The sequence below is a fragment of the Stomoxys calcitrans genome, chromosome 1 (genome assembly GCF_963082655.1).
Source record: "Stomoxys calcitrans chromosome 1, idStoCalc2.1, whole genome shotgun sequence".
NCBI lineage: Eukaryota > Metazoa > Arthropoda > Insecta > Diptera > Muscidae > Stomoxys > Stomoxys calcitrans.
In genome coordinates, this window is record NC_081552.1 from 6,243,920 (window position 1) to 6,260,311 (window position 16,392).

At 32.6% G+C, this 16,392-nt stretch overlaps 1 protein-coding gene across 1 annotated transcript in view; it reads right to left on the reverse strand.

Moving 5' to 3' along the window:
• Positions 1 to 1,465: 1,465 nt before the first annotated feature.
• LOC106088356 (cell death protein hid) overlaps positions 1,466 to 16,392 on the reverse strand; it is a 52,673-nt gene continuing 37,746 nt past the window's right edge. Inside the window, exon 4 of the mRNA XM_013253833.2 lies at positions 1,466 to 2,313. Coding sequence (XP_013109287.2) covers positions 2,236 to 2,313 — 78 coding nt within the window. The 3' untranslated portion in view covers positions 1,466 to 2,235. The remainder of the gene's footprint in view (positions 2,314 to 16,392) is intronic.

A 16,392-nucleotide genomic window follows, 5' to 3' on the forward strand; every position in this document is an offset into this window, starting at 1 on the left:
TCGAAATACCACGAAAAGAAATAAAATAAAGCAAAAACAATTATAACAAAATATAGAAAACAATAATAAAATAAGGACTAAAAGATAAACTAAATAAATTAAAATTAAAAAAAACAAAATAAATTAAAAAAAAAATAAAATAAAAATAATTTAAACATAAAATAAAGAAAAATTAAAAAAAAAACTTTAAAATAAAAAAAAAAATGGAATGAAAATAATAATAACAATGAGAACAGTAAAATAAAGACTATAATATTGGAAAAATCAATAAAACAATAATAAAGAAAAAGTAAAATAAAGACTGGAAGATAAAATACAACAAAATATATTAAAAATGAAAATAAAATAAGAATATATTTAATATGTACTGAATTTGATTAAAACAGAAAATAAAATAGAAATTAAACATTAATAAACAAAGAAAAGAATAGCAACAAAACAATTAAAAATAATAAAGTTGTCAAGTATTTTTAAAACTTTAAAATAAATTTCATAATGTGAAACAGATAAAAATAATAAGATAAATATAAAGCAATTTAAAAAAAAATAGAAATTCTTAATCTTGAATTTGAAACTATCAAATTATACAATATTTGTGTATTTTGATTCAAAAACACAAATTAATAAAAAATTGTCAATGAAACAAAAAAAAATCAAAACCCAAAAATTACAGAAAAAACTAAACTAAAATAAAAAGAATTTAAAGTAAAAATTAATTAAACACAATAAAAAAATTAAAATAGAACAAAAAGTAAAAAATAAATAAAAAATAAAAAAAATAAACAAAAAAAATCTATGAAAAATCAGCTTCGAAATTTTGAAATATCAAAGTAAACAAATGTTGAATTCCAAAAATGGTAGATTTAAAAAGTTATCAAATCTTTGTTTTATGAAATATAAGGCTTTAATTGAGCAAAAGGAAATAAATTCTAAATACCTTTTAAAAACAAAAAGCTTATCATATTAAATCTTAGTTTTATATTTCAAAAGAAAAAAAAATAATAATTAAAAACAAATTGCCAAGCATAAAGTTTTTCAGATACAATTTTAAAGAATAATTAAACTATTTTGATTAAATTTGAACAATAGTATTACAAAACAAAACATTTAAAATTTGAAACAATTTCATACTAAATAAATTAAAACAAATTAAAGCTTTACAAATCTTACTTCAAAGTTAAATATTTCAACTGAAATTTTTTTTAGAGTTTTCTTATTTGTTTAAAATCTTTAAACTGAACAATCTTTTCACTTATAACTTTTGTGACTTATAAAAAATAAGTTTTGCTTATTCATTTAACATAAATACTGTTTATAAAAGCAGTTGTAAGTATAGTATATGAATATATGTATGTTATAAAAGCTTAGTGTAGAAAATTTAAGTTTGTTTCTAGAGAGAAGTTTTATTTTTTTTTTTATTGAATTTGTATTTTAGTGTACATAACAGCAAATGATAAATTGTTTGAAGCATTTTATTCTCATTATATTTGTAGATGTATTTGTAAATATTGGGCCAAAAATATATGTATGCCTATGTATATCTGTTGTATTAAGTAAGTTTTAGCAAAAATTTTGTTTTTCGATTTTTTTTTTTTGTAAAAAATTTCTTCTTAAAATATTGTTTTTCTTTTTTGTTTTGTTAATTATTTGTGTAAACTTGTATCAAAAAAACATTGTTCCAAAAATCTCAGTTCTGTTTTTGCGTTATAGTATTTTTTGTATAAGAAATGTTTTTTTTTTCTCATTTCATTGTCTTTCTTTGTTTGCTGCCAGTCTGAATTGTGAATTTGCTGTGTTTTTCATGTTTCATTATGCTTTGTATTCTTTATAAGGATATTTTAAGAGTAGATTTTAATTGAGCAATACATTTACTATATTTTGTGTCTTCACTGCTTCATAATGCTAATGTGACTTCGTTTCCTTCACTTTCTTACAAAACCCTCTTTCAATTGCTCCTTTTTGTATCTATATTGGCTTATTGATCCGTGTAAGTTTCCGCGTTGACGCTTTTGCTGCTTCTTCGTTTTGTTGTTTTATCTTATTGTTCTTGTGCACCAACTTTTCGCTTTTCCAGCTCCTTTTCGGGTTTCCCATGTATGACTCACAAACAATGAACTAGAGAGTTGTGTTAACGTTTATTTTTTTGTTGAAAAATAAATTCGTTGCTTTTTTTGCTTTTATGTAAATTGATGAATTATTCCATGTTGTGGCTGTTCATTTTTAAAGGGTCAATACTCATCGAGCTACTAGAAAACCACAACCCATGGCAAAAACGAATACGGTTACAACAGCGGGCCAAGTAAAGCTTTGCTCCTGGAATTGAAAAAAAAAGAATTAAGAAAAATTAGAAAATGTCAAAGAACTTTGTAATGCAGAAAAAGAAGAAGTGAAACATTAAAAATATAGAATTTTGAGGCTATATAAAGCTATGGACCTTACTACACAATTGATATTAAACGGGCTTATTTCGATATCATACGGTATTGATAGTGACACAGTCCAGTATGACATAAATAAATACCAGCTGTTGTAGTTTTAAAACAACCAGAAGCGTGTTATACCCTCCACCATGGATCCCATTTGTCGAGTTCTTTTTCCGGTGTCTCTTTTTAGGCAAACAAAGGAAAGGAAGGGATAAAAGAAAATAATTGCTATGCTATTGGAGCTATATCAAGTTATGGCTCGATTCGGACCATAATGAAATGAATGTTGGAGACCATAGTAGAAGTCACTGTGTACAATTTCAGCCAAATCGAATAAGAATTGGGCCCCTTAGGGGCTCAAAAAGTAAAATAGGGAGATCGTTTAGTAGGGGAGCTGTATTAGGCTATAGACCGATTCAGACCATATTTGACAAGTATGTTGAAGGTCATGGGAGAAGCTGTTGTACAAATCAGATAAAAATTGCGCCCTATAGAGGTTGAAGAAGTCAAGATCCCAGATCGGTTTATATGGCAGTTATATCAGGTTATGGACCAATTTAAAACATACTCTGCAAAATTCCAACGAAATGGGATTGAATTTGCGCCCTCAAAAGGCTCAAGAAGTCAAGACCACAGATTGGTTTATATGACAGCTATATCAGGTTATGAACCGATTTCAACCATACTTAGCACAGTTGTTGAAAATCATAATAAAACAACCCATGCAAAATTTCAGCCAAATCGGATAAAAATTGCGCCCTGTAGTGGCTTAAGACGTCAAGATCCAAGATCGGTTTATATCGGTTATATCAAAACATGGGCCGATACGACCTATTTACAATCCCAATTGACCTACACCTATAAAAAGTATTTGTGCAAGATTCCAATCGGCTATCTTTTCTCCTTCAAAAGTTAGCGTGCTTTTGACAGACAGACGGACGGACATGGCTAGATGGACATAAAATGTCATGACGATCAATAATATATATATACTTTATGGTGTCTGAGACGAATATTTCGAGGAGTTACAAACAGAATAACGAAATTAGCATACCCCCATCCTATGTTGAAGGCTATAAAAATAAAACGATGAGTACCATTTGGTATTAAATTTATTACCAAACAGGTACTAACTTTAATTTTAATACCTAACTGTTATTGGCTTTAGAACAAAACCGAGATTAGTTTAAGACCTTCAATTTATTTTGTTTGTTTATATAAAATAATAACAAAAAACAATGTTATATCTTGACGAAGCTAAATTTGTTTTATCCAGCTTCCATATACATCGATAACCACAAGTGGCATTTGAATGAAAACACGAACACGCTCATGATCTTTGGTTTCCGAAGATATTTTATCATGTCTTATGATGTACTAGCTGACCCGGGCCCGCTCCGCTGCGCCTTCTTTTCTTTATATGGAACAAAAGTTTCCTTGGAATATTTATTTTCGACAATTAAAGATCTTTTAGTGAAATACCATGCTACGAAAATAGTATATCGTATGACTATCAGTTTAACAATATAAGTGCCTTTATCTGAATTCCATATGATCTTTATTGGTCTTCGAATTAATGTTTGGATGTAAGGTGTACTCCATTTTTAAAATACTTCATTTCAGCCCGATATTCTCATGATATCTGATTTAGGGGTATTTTCGGGGGTGAGGTGGTTCCCCAGACACTTGGCGTCCCCCAAACACATGGCCCCAAAATAGGTTATCAAATTCTTTTTCTAATCTCAAATAACTTTCATTTGAGCCGCATATTGGCATAGTCGAAAAATTTGTACCCTTTGGGGGGTGTTTTGAGGAAGGGGTGATGCCCTTAATACATGGTCCTAAAATTGGATATTAAATTAGTATTCTACTCCCAAATACCTTTATTTAAGCCACATATTGCGATGGTCAGTAAAAAATTGCTGTCTGTGAGGTATTTTGGGAAAGGGGTAGACCCCCAGAAAATTGGTCCCGAAAGTGGGTATCAGTTCTTGCTCTACCGACCAATACCTTTCATTTAAGCCTCACATTGACATGGTCGGTAAATATGCCCGATTTAGAGGAGTTTTGGGGATTGGGGTGGTCCCCCAAACAATAAGCCCGGAAAATAAATCAGCAACGTGCTCTATTCTCATATATCTATAAATCATTTATTTGAACTCCATATTGCCATTGACCTCAAAATTGGATATCAAATTCGTTTTCTAATCTCATTCAATCTCCTTATTGCAAGTCACCAAATATGTCCGGTTTGGGGTATTGGCCTTAAAACTATAAATATCTAGTTCCACTCTCTTTAAGACCCAAATTGTTATGGTGAGCAAATACGTTCTATTTGGGGGTTGTTATGATTGTGGGACGTCCCTTCGACAGTTGGTCCCTAATGTTGATATCAGATACGTGGTCTACTCCCAAATACCTTTAATTTGAGCTCCATATTTTCATAGTCAGCAAACATGACCGGCTTGGATGGTTTTTGGGGGATGGGAGGCCACTCAGTGAGTTGGCCTTGAAAATATATATCGCATTCGTATTTTACTCTAAAATCCCTCTTAGTTGAGCCTCATATTGCAATAGTCAGCAAATACTTCCCATTTGGGTGGTGTTGTGGGGGTGGGGTGGTCCCATAGACACTTTTCCCGAATATTGATATCAGATTCGTGCTTTACTCCCTAAGGCCTTTCATTTGAGCCCCATATTGTTATGGTCGTAAATTTGTCCCCCCTGGGGGATGTTTATGGGGAGAAGCGGCTCCCCAAACACTTGTTCCCATATTTGGATGTCAGATTTGAATTCTACACTTAAATACCTTTTATTTAAGCCTCATATCCCATGGTCAGTAAATACGTCCTGTTTGAGGGGGGTGTTTTGGGGTAGAGGTGGACCCCCAGAAACGTGGTCCCGTGGTATTCTACTAGCAAATACCTTTCATTTGAGTCCCATATTGCCAAGGTCGGTAAATATGTTCGATCTAGAGGTGTTTTGAGGGTTGGGGTGGTCCCCCTAACACTTGGTCCGACAATTGGATACCAAATTCGTTTTCTTGTCCTAAATACCTTTCATTAAATTCCCATATTGCCGTGATTGGTCCGAAATTTGGATACCAAATTTTTCTTTTTAGGGGACTATATGAGAGCACACAATTTCGCTTAAATTGCGCAACCCATCTCCGAGATCTGGCGTTTCTGAAAATTAGGATAAGGGGGAGGGTCCGCCCCCCTTCAGATATCAAAATATGTAGTACCCTATTTTCACCACGGAATCAATAAGCACCATCTGTGAAAATTTCACGAAGATCGGTTCAGCCGTTTCTGAGTCTATAAGGAACACACAAACAAACAAACAAACACAAATTGATTTTTATATATAAGATTTTATTTATCAACCTAGCGGATTCACTAGTTTATGAACAAATACTACGCCATTCCCGCTAAATGCTTTGTATTTAACGTTAATCAACACTAACACTCCTCCGAAAAAATCAAATATCAGCAAAACAAAAAACATGTAAATATATTTACAATCAATGCTCCCCGGAGATCATAATTGTTATATATTTTTTTAAATTCTCACACCCTGAAAAATAATAATTTCTGCTAATATTAATTTAAAAATTTTAAACTTTTCAATAAATCCATTCAAAATTGTTGAATTTCTAAACAACGATTGAGGCATTTTCTAAATATAAAAAATATACGAAACAACTGCATTTTTGAGCACGCAAAACATTGATTTGTATAGATCTTAATTGGGTTATTTTGAAAAACAATAAAGCTTTTTTCGAAGAATAATATTTGTTATTGTGTTCTCTTATCCTGAAATATAAAAGGCAACCCAAGTATTTGTACACGCAATTGTATAAATAATTGGTTTTAATTTTATATATTTTTTCTCCATACAAAAAAAGCGAGAAATTCCACCGTGCTGAGCGCAGTTGTTAGGAGTCCTAACAGAACAATACGTATAAAAACAAGGGCTCAAGATGCCAAAGCGACTTTCAGGGCCTGAAGATGTTCAATCGGGAGGTATGTTTATATGGGAGCTATATCACGCTATTGACCGACTTGGACATTACTTGGCCCGGTTGTTGGAAGTTGTAATAGAACACTACTTGTAAAAGTTCAGCCAAATCGGATAACAATTGCGACTTCTTGGGGCTCAAGATGTCAAATCGAGAGACCGCCTAATATGGGAGCTATATCCAAACATGAACCGATATGGTCCATTTGGAATCTCCAACGACCTATATCAATAAGAAGTCTCTGTGTAAAATTTTAAGCGGATATCAGATTGGTTCTAACGCAATTCCAAGTAATCTCCTTCGTCTGGTATATAATACCACATGGTATTAATAATAATGTGAATAAAATAATAGCAGCAGGTATTGGCAAAGTAACGTGTTTTCTATCATATAAAGAGCCCCAGGCAAAGAACTTGACAAATGTCATCCATGGAGGGTATATATGATTCGGCCCGGCCGAACGCTTTTACTTGTTGTTATGTTTTTAAACAGTCTTCAAACATGAAGGCGCCATCTTTTACCAAGTATAGAAAAAATAAAATCGTAGTAAATTTTTTATTTTCGATACAAAGTTTAGCTGTTTTTGTGATATATTCTAAGCTAAATGATTTTAATCAGAAAACATGTTTACTACAGCCTTTTAAATGCTCTATTTTGTTCAGTTTACTATTCAACTAACTGCTCCCAAAACCCTAACACTTGTTCCTAATGTTCGTTCTAACACGTAACTACTTTTCACATATGACCACCATGATACGAGTACTAAATGAAGCTTAAACTAAACTGTTGCAACAATAATGCTCAGTTCCAAAGGCCTGAATATGTATTTATTATGCAAATGTATATAAATTATAATAAACGTCCACATGAAAAATGTTACAAATTATTACAAGCAAATGGATCAACCACCACCACCCACCCCTCTGAATGAGACTAGGAAGATGATTTAACAATGAATAAAAATTGCAAGGCTTGACAATGTTGCCAGAGGGGGGAAAGAAGAGCGGAAAACTGTAGCAAAATTTATTAAATATAATTATTTGACCATTGTTATAGATTGCAAAACTACCACAGCCAACAATACTCACAGACACATACACAGAGAGATTGAGCAAAAAAGTGCAATGATTATTGTTATTATGTTTGCAGAAAATCTGCTTCGCCCCTATACTTACCCAGAGTCATGAAAATAATTTATGGCCTCAACAGGACATTACACAAAGCAAAAAAGAAAACACCCTGCTTGTATGTATGAACATGCTACACCTCCTTTGGCTAGCCAACATAGCTAGCTGCTACATTGTAAGGTCAATATTGTGGTCTTTGTAATGAACTCAATGGACTTTGGTTAAGGATAATAACAATGAGGATGATGTTGGTCAATGATGCGATGGTTGTTTTTCTCATTCATATTTATGGGTTGTTTTGCTTGGCCGGTTTTTGGATTTAATCTAAAGGACCTTTAATTGCATCAACGATTATGACTAAACTAGGTCACCACCTTACTACTTCTTGCCACTACTGTATTGGAGTGTGTTGGTTATACTTTGCGATTATCTATTTGAGTATTTGTTTGTTGGCAGGAAGGAGGACTATTATGATATACTCCCTTTTTGGGCTGAGAAATTGTGAAAACGTCTGGGTGTTTATTATACTCTGGGGTATAATTTATGTCCCGAAGAAGTTAGTTATAGTACGTTTATTTTAATAAAGATTATCACTAGATTTAAGATAATTAAAGTAACTATACTTGATATTGTTAGGAAAGGGAGGTCAATTTAGTAGAAGTCATTGTAAAACTAAGACCCTAAAACCTTACTTTACTTTGACAGAACATTTGTCTCATTAGACAAACTTAGAATAGCGTTCCAAACGCTTCGATCTTCTAAAATCTCTGACACCAAGTTTCGAGATATATATTCATGTCGAAAACATTGTTAAAAAGTGTTATGGCGAATGTTGTTGGAAATATAGTTGACCTTCTTGCTGAGAATATTATTTTGTAAGCTAGCCAATCGTCGATTGCCATAAGAGTGAGTTTTCAATGTAAGCAAAATCGACGATTGTTTAGAGTAGCAGTTGGGCATGTGTATTTTGTTGTAATAATTGGATGTCTTCATTTAGTAGAAATATAAGAGGTAGAGCAATTTTCTTTCTTGCTGCATTACAAAATGCAAATACTTTTAGGAGCGTAGCTAAAGTTCGGAAATTTACTTTGAGTCAAGGACAACGTTGCATCTTAGTTAACGACTCAGAAATACATAGCAAATTAAGGGCGATATTTTAGCTATTATTTTTTTGGCAACACTCACTTTTCGTGTTTTGTTTCACTATCAAACATCTTCAGTTTGGTCTATAATTTAACCATGAATCATCTTACAAACGAACAACGCTTGCAAATTATTGAATTTTATTATCAAAATGCGTGCTCTGTTAAGAAAGTTAATCGCGCTAAAATTATGTTCAGCGCCTTTTTGGCTCAATGGTTACATACCCATTGAAAAAGCAGAATTGTCGATTTTGAAGTGTAGACCACCAAGTAGCATTGCAAGAGATACCAATGCATCCTGAAAAAAAAACACAGTTCGGTGCGGTTTATGGGCTGGTGGCATCACTGGACCGTACTTCTTGAAAAATGAAATTAATCGTAACCTAACTGTGATGGTAAGCGCTATCATGAGATGATATCCAACTTTTTTTTTACCCAAAATGCAAGAGCTTGACTTATACGACATGTGGTTTCAAAAAGACGTTGCCACATGCCACACAGCACGCGTAATAACACAGAAAAAACATAGACCCAAATTTGACCGATTAAACATGGTAATGACTTACAAAAATCTTCTCAAACAAGGTTTTAATTGCTTTAATTATTTTTGATACAGAAAATCGATATTTTTTGTATCACGGCAAGTGATTGGTAAACAAGGCATTCGTTGAACATACTTTTAATTGTACGAATTAAATTGTTATTTAATAGTATAAATTGTGTATTGACCCGGATTATATTGTGTTTCCTTTCACATGTATGTCATGCGAAAAGAAGTGCGAATGAGTCATATATATATTTCTAGCTTCTATCACATACAGACACACAGTAGCGTGGCTGGACAATAAAAATATCAAGAAAATTAGATGTGTGTTTCTTATCTCTATATAAAGTGTAGTTTTCTTTATTATAATTTTAAAATTGAACAGATTTATTGTGAAAAATTTTGCGCTTAGTTAATGTTATACAGAAAAATCCCCTATGTGAACAAATAGGACGCAACAAATAAGAGGACATTGTAGAAAGTGAACGTGGTATTTATAAATACATTATTAATACCAATTATCTTATTTTAATATTTTATTATCTATATATAGATTCTATTGACTTAGGCACTGAGGATGGAAGATAATGTATATGGATGTAGATTTCGTGGTATTCAATGCAAACTGCTTAGATTGGTATTTTTCACGATTCATTCTAAATATGTACATAAATTATATTGTTTCAGCAAATTTTTTTATTGAATGTACATATTTCTTAATTGAACACAGTTTTTAATTTTTTCTGTGAATGGGACTATTTCAGATCGTGCGATTCAAGGCCTTTAGACTATTTTTTGTGGGGCTATGTTAAAGCTCATGTCTATACAGAAAAGCCCGCTTCAATTGACGCATTGGAAGACAACATTGAAGCATTTATTCGTGAGTTACCTGCGGAAATGTGGGAATGAGTATGCCAAAATTGGATTAAGCGAATGGACTATTTGAGCGCAGTCGCGGTCAACATTTGCATGAAATAATCTTCAAACATTAAATTATATGGACCGAACTATCGATTCAAATGAAGATTTCATGCATTTTTCTGAAAGTTTTGAAAAACTTTCCTATAGCTCTTAAAAAATCAACATTTAGAAGCTCCTTTAAATGTTTCAATTTTAAAAGTAAGAATGGTACGTTTATGCATTGGATTAAAAAAACTGACAGTCTTCTGTAAAGTAAAATAAGAATTAGTCAGGGGAAGAAAATCGAAACGGAAGCATATTTGGAAGTAAAATATGTATACGATTTTCTACAAAGATGACATTTAAAATTATATAGTGTCGTTGGCATCATTTTAGTCTTGTTTATCGTAATATGAAGAAAAATTGTTAAAGTGAAGTAATTTTTAAAAAATTGTTCCACCGTGGTGCAGAGTTTAGCATGTCCGCCTATGACGCCGAACGCCTCGGTCCAAATTACCATGGTAACATCAGAAAAATCTTCAGCTGTGGTTTCCCCTTACTAATGCTGGCTACATTTGTGATGTATTCTGTCATGTTAAAACATCTCTACCAAACGGTGTCGCTGTGCGGCATGCCATCCGTAGTCTACAATAAAAATGAGCTTATCATGGAGCTTAAACCGCACTCACTGATATGAGAGGTATTCTCAATTTCCAACTGCAATGTTGATGGGAAATTTAGTAGTTAGTTAGTTTCATCAGAAACATCGATAACATGTTGAAATTCACTGTTGATGCAGAACTTAGTCGACGATAATCTAATTTGTAATTCAAACAGTAGTTTTAGCCAATGGGAAAGCAGACATTACTGCTGTTTCAGCAAACATAGGGCTGCTGTATTAATGAACATTTCAGTCAGCTAAATCGGTAAACAAAAACTGCCGTTTTAAGTAAAAAAATGTTTATGCTATTTTTTATGTTTGCCTGGTGCTTGTGTTAAATACTTTAAGCTTTTTTTATTTTTTTTTTTAGAAATTGTGTTGGAAGAGATGATTTTTATTTGTGCAATATATCTGTAAAAAATCTACCTGATCAACAGATTCCTTGTACACATGATATCGCATCCATTGGTATACATTTGGAAATGAGGCTGAGCTCGCTCGTGAACAGAAATTCTATAAATCGTTCATTAGCCATCATTTAATCATTAATTCTCCAATGCTTTCCATTTAGTAATATAGTCAAATGAACATCAACACTGCCACTGTTTCCCCCAAAAACACAAAACTGAAGAAACTTGCAATGCAAAGGTCATTAACTCATAAATGGCAATGAACAGAAAAAAATCAGAAAAATTACAAAAAATTTACACATTTTGCGTTTACGTTTTTCTTCCATATCCCCTTACATTAAGATTTTATACTGTGTTTCATGTGTAAAACTATAAAAAAATACAAGGAAATTTTCTACATCTGTTCAAACTTTCAGTGTCGTTTATATTTAGAGTTTTGCCAATGAGCAACATCAGCTAACGCAGCACCCAAGTGCACGTGCTGCAACATGAATATTGGCGATTCGGCATTTGTAAGCAACAACCTGACTAACAACAACAGAAGCAAAATACTAAGAGCAAAAAAACACTATCAGCAACAAATCATTTGCAATCAAAGTAAAATAAATGTGAACTGCTTTGCACTGCACTGCATACAGTGAATGTGTAGCCCAAAAGAAGACTTGTGCCGTGGACATGTGGAACAGCAGGGGCTAGCGGCGCGGGTCCATACGACGGGAACGCAAATCTTTGTGCAAACGGATTGAGATAAAACAAATCATTGCCGTCAAGTCATATAGCAATAACATGCTTCACACAAGTGACAAATTGCAGTTCACAAATATACAGCGAGCAACAAAGGAGGTGGGAATGTTAATACGGGGAAAAATAATGGAATGAAAGAAATTAAATTTTAAAATACTGTTGGGTCTAGCGAATAGAAGTATTTCTTTGAGATACAAAACCAAACTGTATTCGAAATTTTTAGTCATATGTTTTGTCTTAAGTCTAATACTGCCTTTGTCTTTTCGCCCGAACAACTCTCAAGACGCATTAGAAAATAATGGTGACGAAGAAAGTGCGGACACATATCAAATAAGTGTTACAGAGCAAAACAGTAGCGACATGTCGCTGCGTCAGTATAAATTTCGCTCCAATTTATTGCAATTGTAATTGAATGCTCACGAAAGGGGCACCAATGATGTAGTCTTTGTTGTTTGACTTTTATTTGTGTCCGATTTCGCAATAATTTAGTAGGCATTTTCGCTGCGAATAACTGTGAAAAATCACAAGACTTTAAGTAGGATAAATTAAAGTGGACATTTAAAATCAAACCCATTTTAATTATTTTAACCTTTTATGATACCACATTTACACTTTTGTTGCGTCATTCCTAAGCTTCTAGTGGAAGTCAAATCCACAACAAACTTATCAGTACTCCGAGCACGACACCCACTCAGTTGATGACTGGCATTAATGTTTTGGCTATATCAGTAAAATTGTTTTTTGAAGATTGCTCTTAATGAAATCATTATTAAATATAGTTTTATAATTTAATAATTATTTTGCAGATACTCTCAGCTCTATTTGAAATGTCCCACAACAGGTAAGTATTCTAGGACCTTCCCCGCCATTTTCAAACCTTATTTAAGGCATATCTAAAGGCAAAAAATGTACATGTGTTTCTTTTAGCCAATAGACGCTAGAGTGAAATCTGAAAGGGTGGATGCATTCTAATCTTTGCCAAATACTGCTGAGAATGCGTTATTCAACTTAGTTTCATAATAACCCATTTATTCAGACAAGATTTCTTATCCGTTAACATTTTTCTTTTTTGAGTCAGTAGCCGCCAAGAGTTTGATCTGGAGACGAGTATGCATTTGATTCTTTGTCAAAAATCAACACTCTTCTGCTTGTAATGAAGCCCAGTTTTGATTCCGTGCATCATCAGTGTCTTTACGACTTTAACTTGCGTTTTCACATTACATTGTTTTCTAAGTGTCGATATACTTTTCTGGGTTCGATATCACTATTGACTTTATAAGTAGGATCTCCCTGTACTCCAAATAATCGCTGAATCAACGCCAGAAACCTCTAATTTGTTCTGCCTTTTAACTATCTCTACGAATTTCTTTTAAATCGCTTAAATGTCAGCAGACTAGTCCAACTGCCATTTTGATTAGTCAAAACTATCTGGTTACTTTTTAAGGTTTCGTTTTATTCCAGCCTGTTTATGGTTCCATATTATCAGTGTTTCTGCGACTAAAACATCCTTTACGCTATACATTTAGTGATCATAAACTTAAAAATGATTTTTTGAGCTTAAGGGTGCTTTGTTTTATTACAGGCTGATTTTGGTTATGCATCATCAGTGTCTCTATGACACAAACCTCATTTGCACACTACATAATTATCAGCGGCTCTTGAGGCGCTTTGCGTTCTGCATCCTTGAAATTGTTCCACAAGCTTAACGTTATGATCATTTGAATGATCAATGTTTCTACATCCATAATCAGTGTTTCTATAAACAGAAACATCACTGGGTTCTGCATCTAAAGTATCTCCACGACCTCAATCGCAAATAGGTTCTAAATTAACAAAATTGCCACCAAATCTTAAGCCTTCCTTCGATGACCAATGCTAGTAACTCATGGTTTTCCCCGCTTCATCAGAGTCCATCACCGGAAGATGGCAGAAACGATAGTCAAAAAACTTTACCAAATGTCTTCTGAAGAGTAATAGAGTATGAAGAGTTTGAGCAATTTGAATGTCACAAACACCAAATTTAAAATGGATGATGATCATTTTTGCTAATTTAAAATATTTTAGATACTAAAAAGTTTTTGTTAAGACATACAAATTTCACACATCTACGATTTCCAACAACGCTTTTGTATTTTTACTGATCACACCACCTTCGTTACGAACCCATACTCGAAAAAGTCATTAACCAAATCAAAAAGAATCTAACGATATACTAAATTAAACTGAACTCATCTTACACCCTAGTCAAATAGACAGTTTTTTTGTGTTCTTCCAAACTAAACCAATGCTTAACTAAAAAATGATGGTTGCTGGCTTGCTGGATGCCTGCCTCTAGCTCACTTGCTAGATCGAAGAAAATGTTAAAAAAAAACCTAAGACTATAAATAAAATGCAAATTTGCGATAAAAATTAATTGCGCAGTGCTACAGTCCTCCGAATAATGGTGTTGTTGTGAAGTGTAGTGTAATAAAACTAAAAATTGCCATACATTTATGCATTTAACTATTCATTCTCGCTCCTTACTTTATTAGTTTTTGTTGTAGAGTGATTTCTGATGTTGTGCTTGTTGTTGTAGTCAAAAGATTGTCGCTGAATTGCAGGCGTACGATACTCTGGTGTTCTTTTTGTTGTATTTGTATTCTTTTTAAATTGAGCCCTGTCATGTTTCCCCTCGCCAGAGTGCAGCAACGAAACGCTTCGTCAAGTTTCTGCTGTGGCACTTACTACTTACTCATTCACAGTGTTCCATTATAACAACAACTCGCCAAGCTTGCACACCACACATGTGTCACTTGAGCTCAGAGCTATAAAAATAATTCAAAACTGTAAAGTTCTTTCTTTACGTTTGTCAGTTTAAACGAATGTTCGTTGATTCGTTGGGTTGGCAATATTTTTTTTTTCTCTGTCACTGCTATGATTTTTTTTTCATAGCCGTTGTTGTATCTTTAAACCCGTGCTGGGCTCAAGCTTTGGGGAACAAAGGATTAACTATTCTCGCTGCTATTGTTGTTGTTGTTGCCTTTATCGAAGAAGAACAGTAGGTTTATGCACTTTTTCCTCTGTTGATTTTCTAGTAAAAAAATCAACGAAAGGTTGTTTTTGAGCAAACAACGACCATTAACAATTATTTACAACGCAATTTTGTATGAAAATGTTCATTAATGCTGCGATTATACTAATTAAAAACGAAAAGAAGGGCTTAGTCAACCATCAACAACAACAGGAGAGCATTGAAACAATAAAGGTTTCGCCACATGTGAAGTTGTTTCGTTGAGTTCACAATGGTTATTGAACTTTGGATTTAAGGAACGGTTTAGCATAGTTTATCTTAAGAGTATGTTTTTTTTGCACTTGGATGAATAGGTTTCCTTTCTAGGGTCACTTATTATGTTATGTAGTAATTTTGAATTTATATGGCATTATTTGAAACACTTCGTACAAAAGACCGGTGATTTTTGGTAGTTTTTGGTTTATTTTCAAACTTTTTAATACAGTTAAAGAACTAGTATTAACTTAGAATGCTTTAAGAAATTTTGTCACATTTTCGAAGTTTTGAAACTTTTGTTCAGTTTCAAAAATTAAGTATTTTATTAAAATCGGATACTATGTAAAGGAAAAAATTATAGATAAACTAGTAATTGTGTTTCGTTTAGCTAAAAAAAAATCGATAAGGTCAAATTTTATTTTGAAGAGTTTTGAGATTATTCAAGTTGTAAATACTCAAGAAAAATTCTTTCATTAAGCATAAGCTAATTTTTATATCTTCAGAATTTCGAAAATTGCGTTAAGTTTCCAAATGTTACATTTTATGAAAGATTATTACAATACGCTACAAAATAGAAATACTGGCACATTTTTATAAGCTAATATATATTTTAATAGTTTCGTAAATTTTTAAAATTTTAAATTTAATTAAACATTTTTACTGAGAGTGACTATTACCTCAATTTTGTAAATTTAGCTTTGTTTCAAAAGTTTCATTAAGTTTTTAATATTGATATCTTATAAAATGCTAAAGAAGTATATCGTGATTGTATATAACGTCAACAAAATTGAGCCTTTGGGTCTGTCAGATGAATCTGACCCAAGATGTAGTTTCGTAAAGTTTTTTTGTAACGAGATTTTGGGCAAAATTTGGCACTTCAAAAGCTCTGAGGGTCATATAACTCTTTCGTTCCGTAAATAATCATTAGCTATTCTTTTTGAAAAAAATTTCGATTTACTAAACTTATATGATAATATTTAAAATTAAAAACAATTTCTAGGAAGAACTTCGTTAGTTTTAAAAGTTTTTCAACTTTATATAATTTATAGTTTATGAAATATGAATTGAATATTTCCAAAAATACATGTATTAATATATATAAGCGAACGTAAAGTGAGCTTTAAAGGCTGTCAATCACTCCCAACAAAAGTAGTA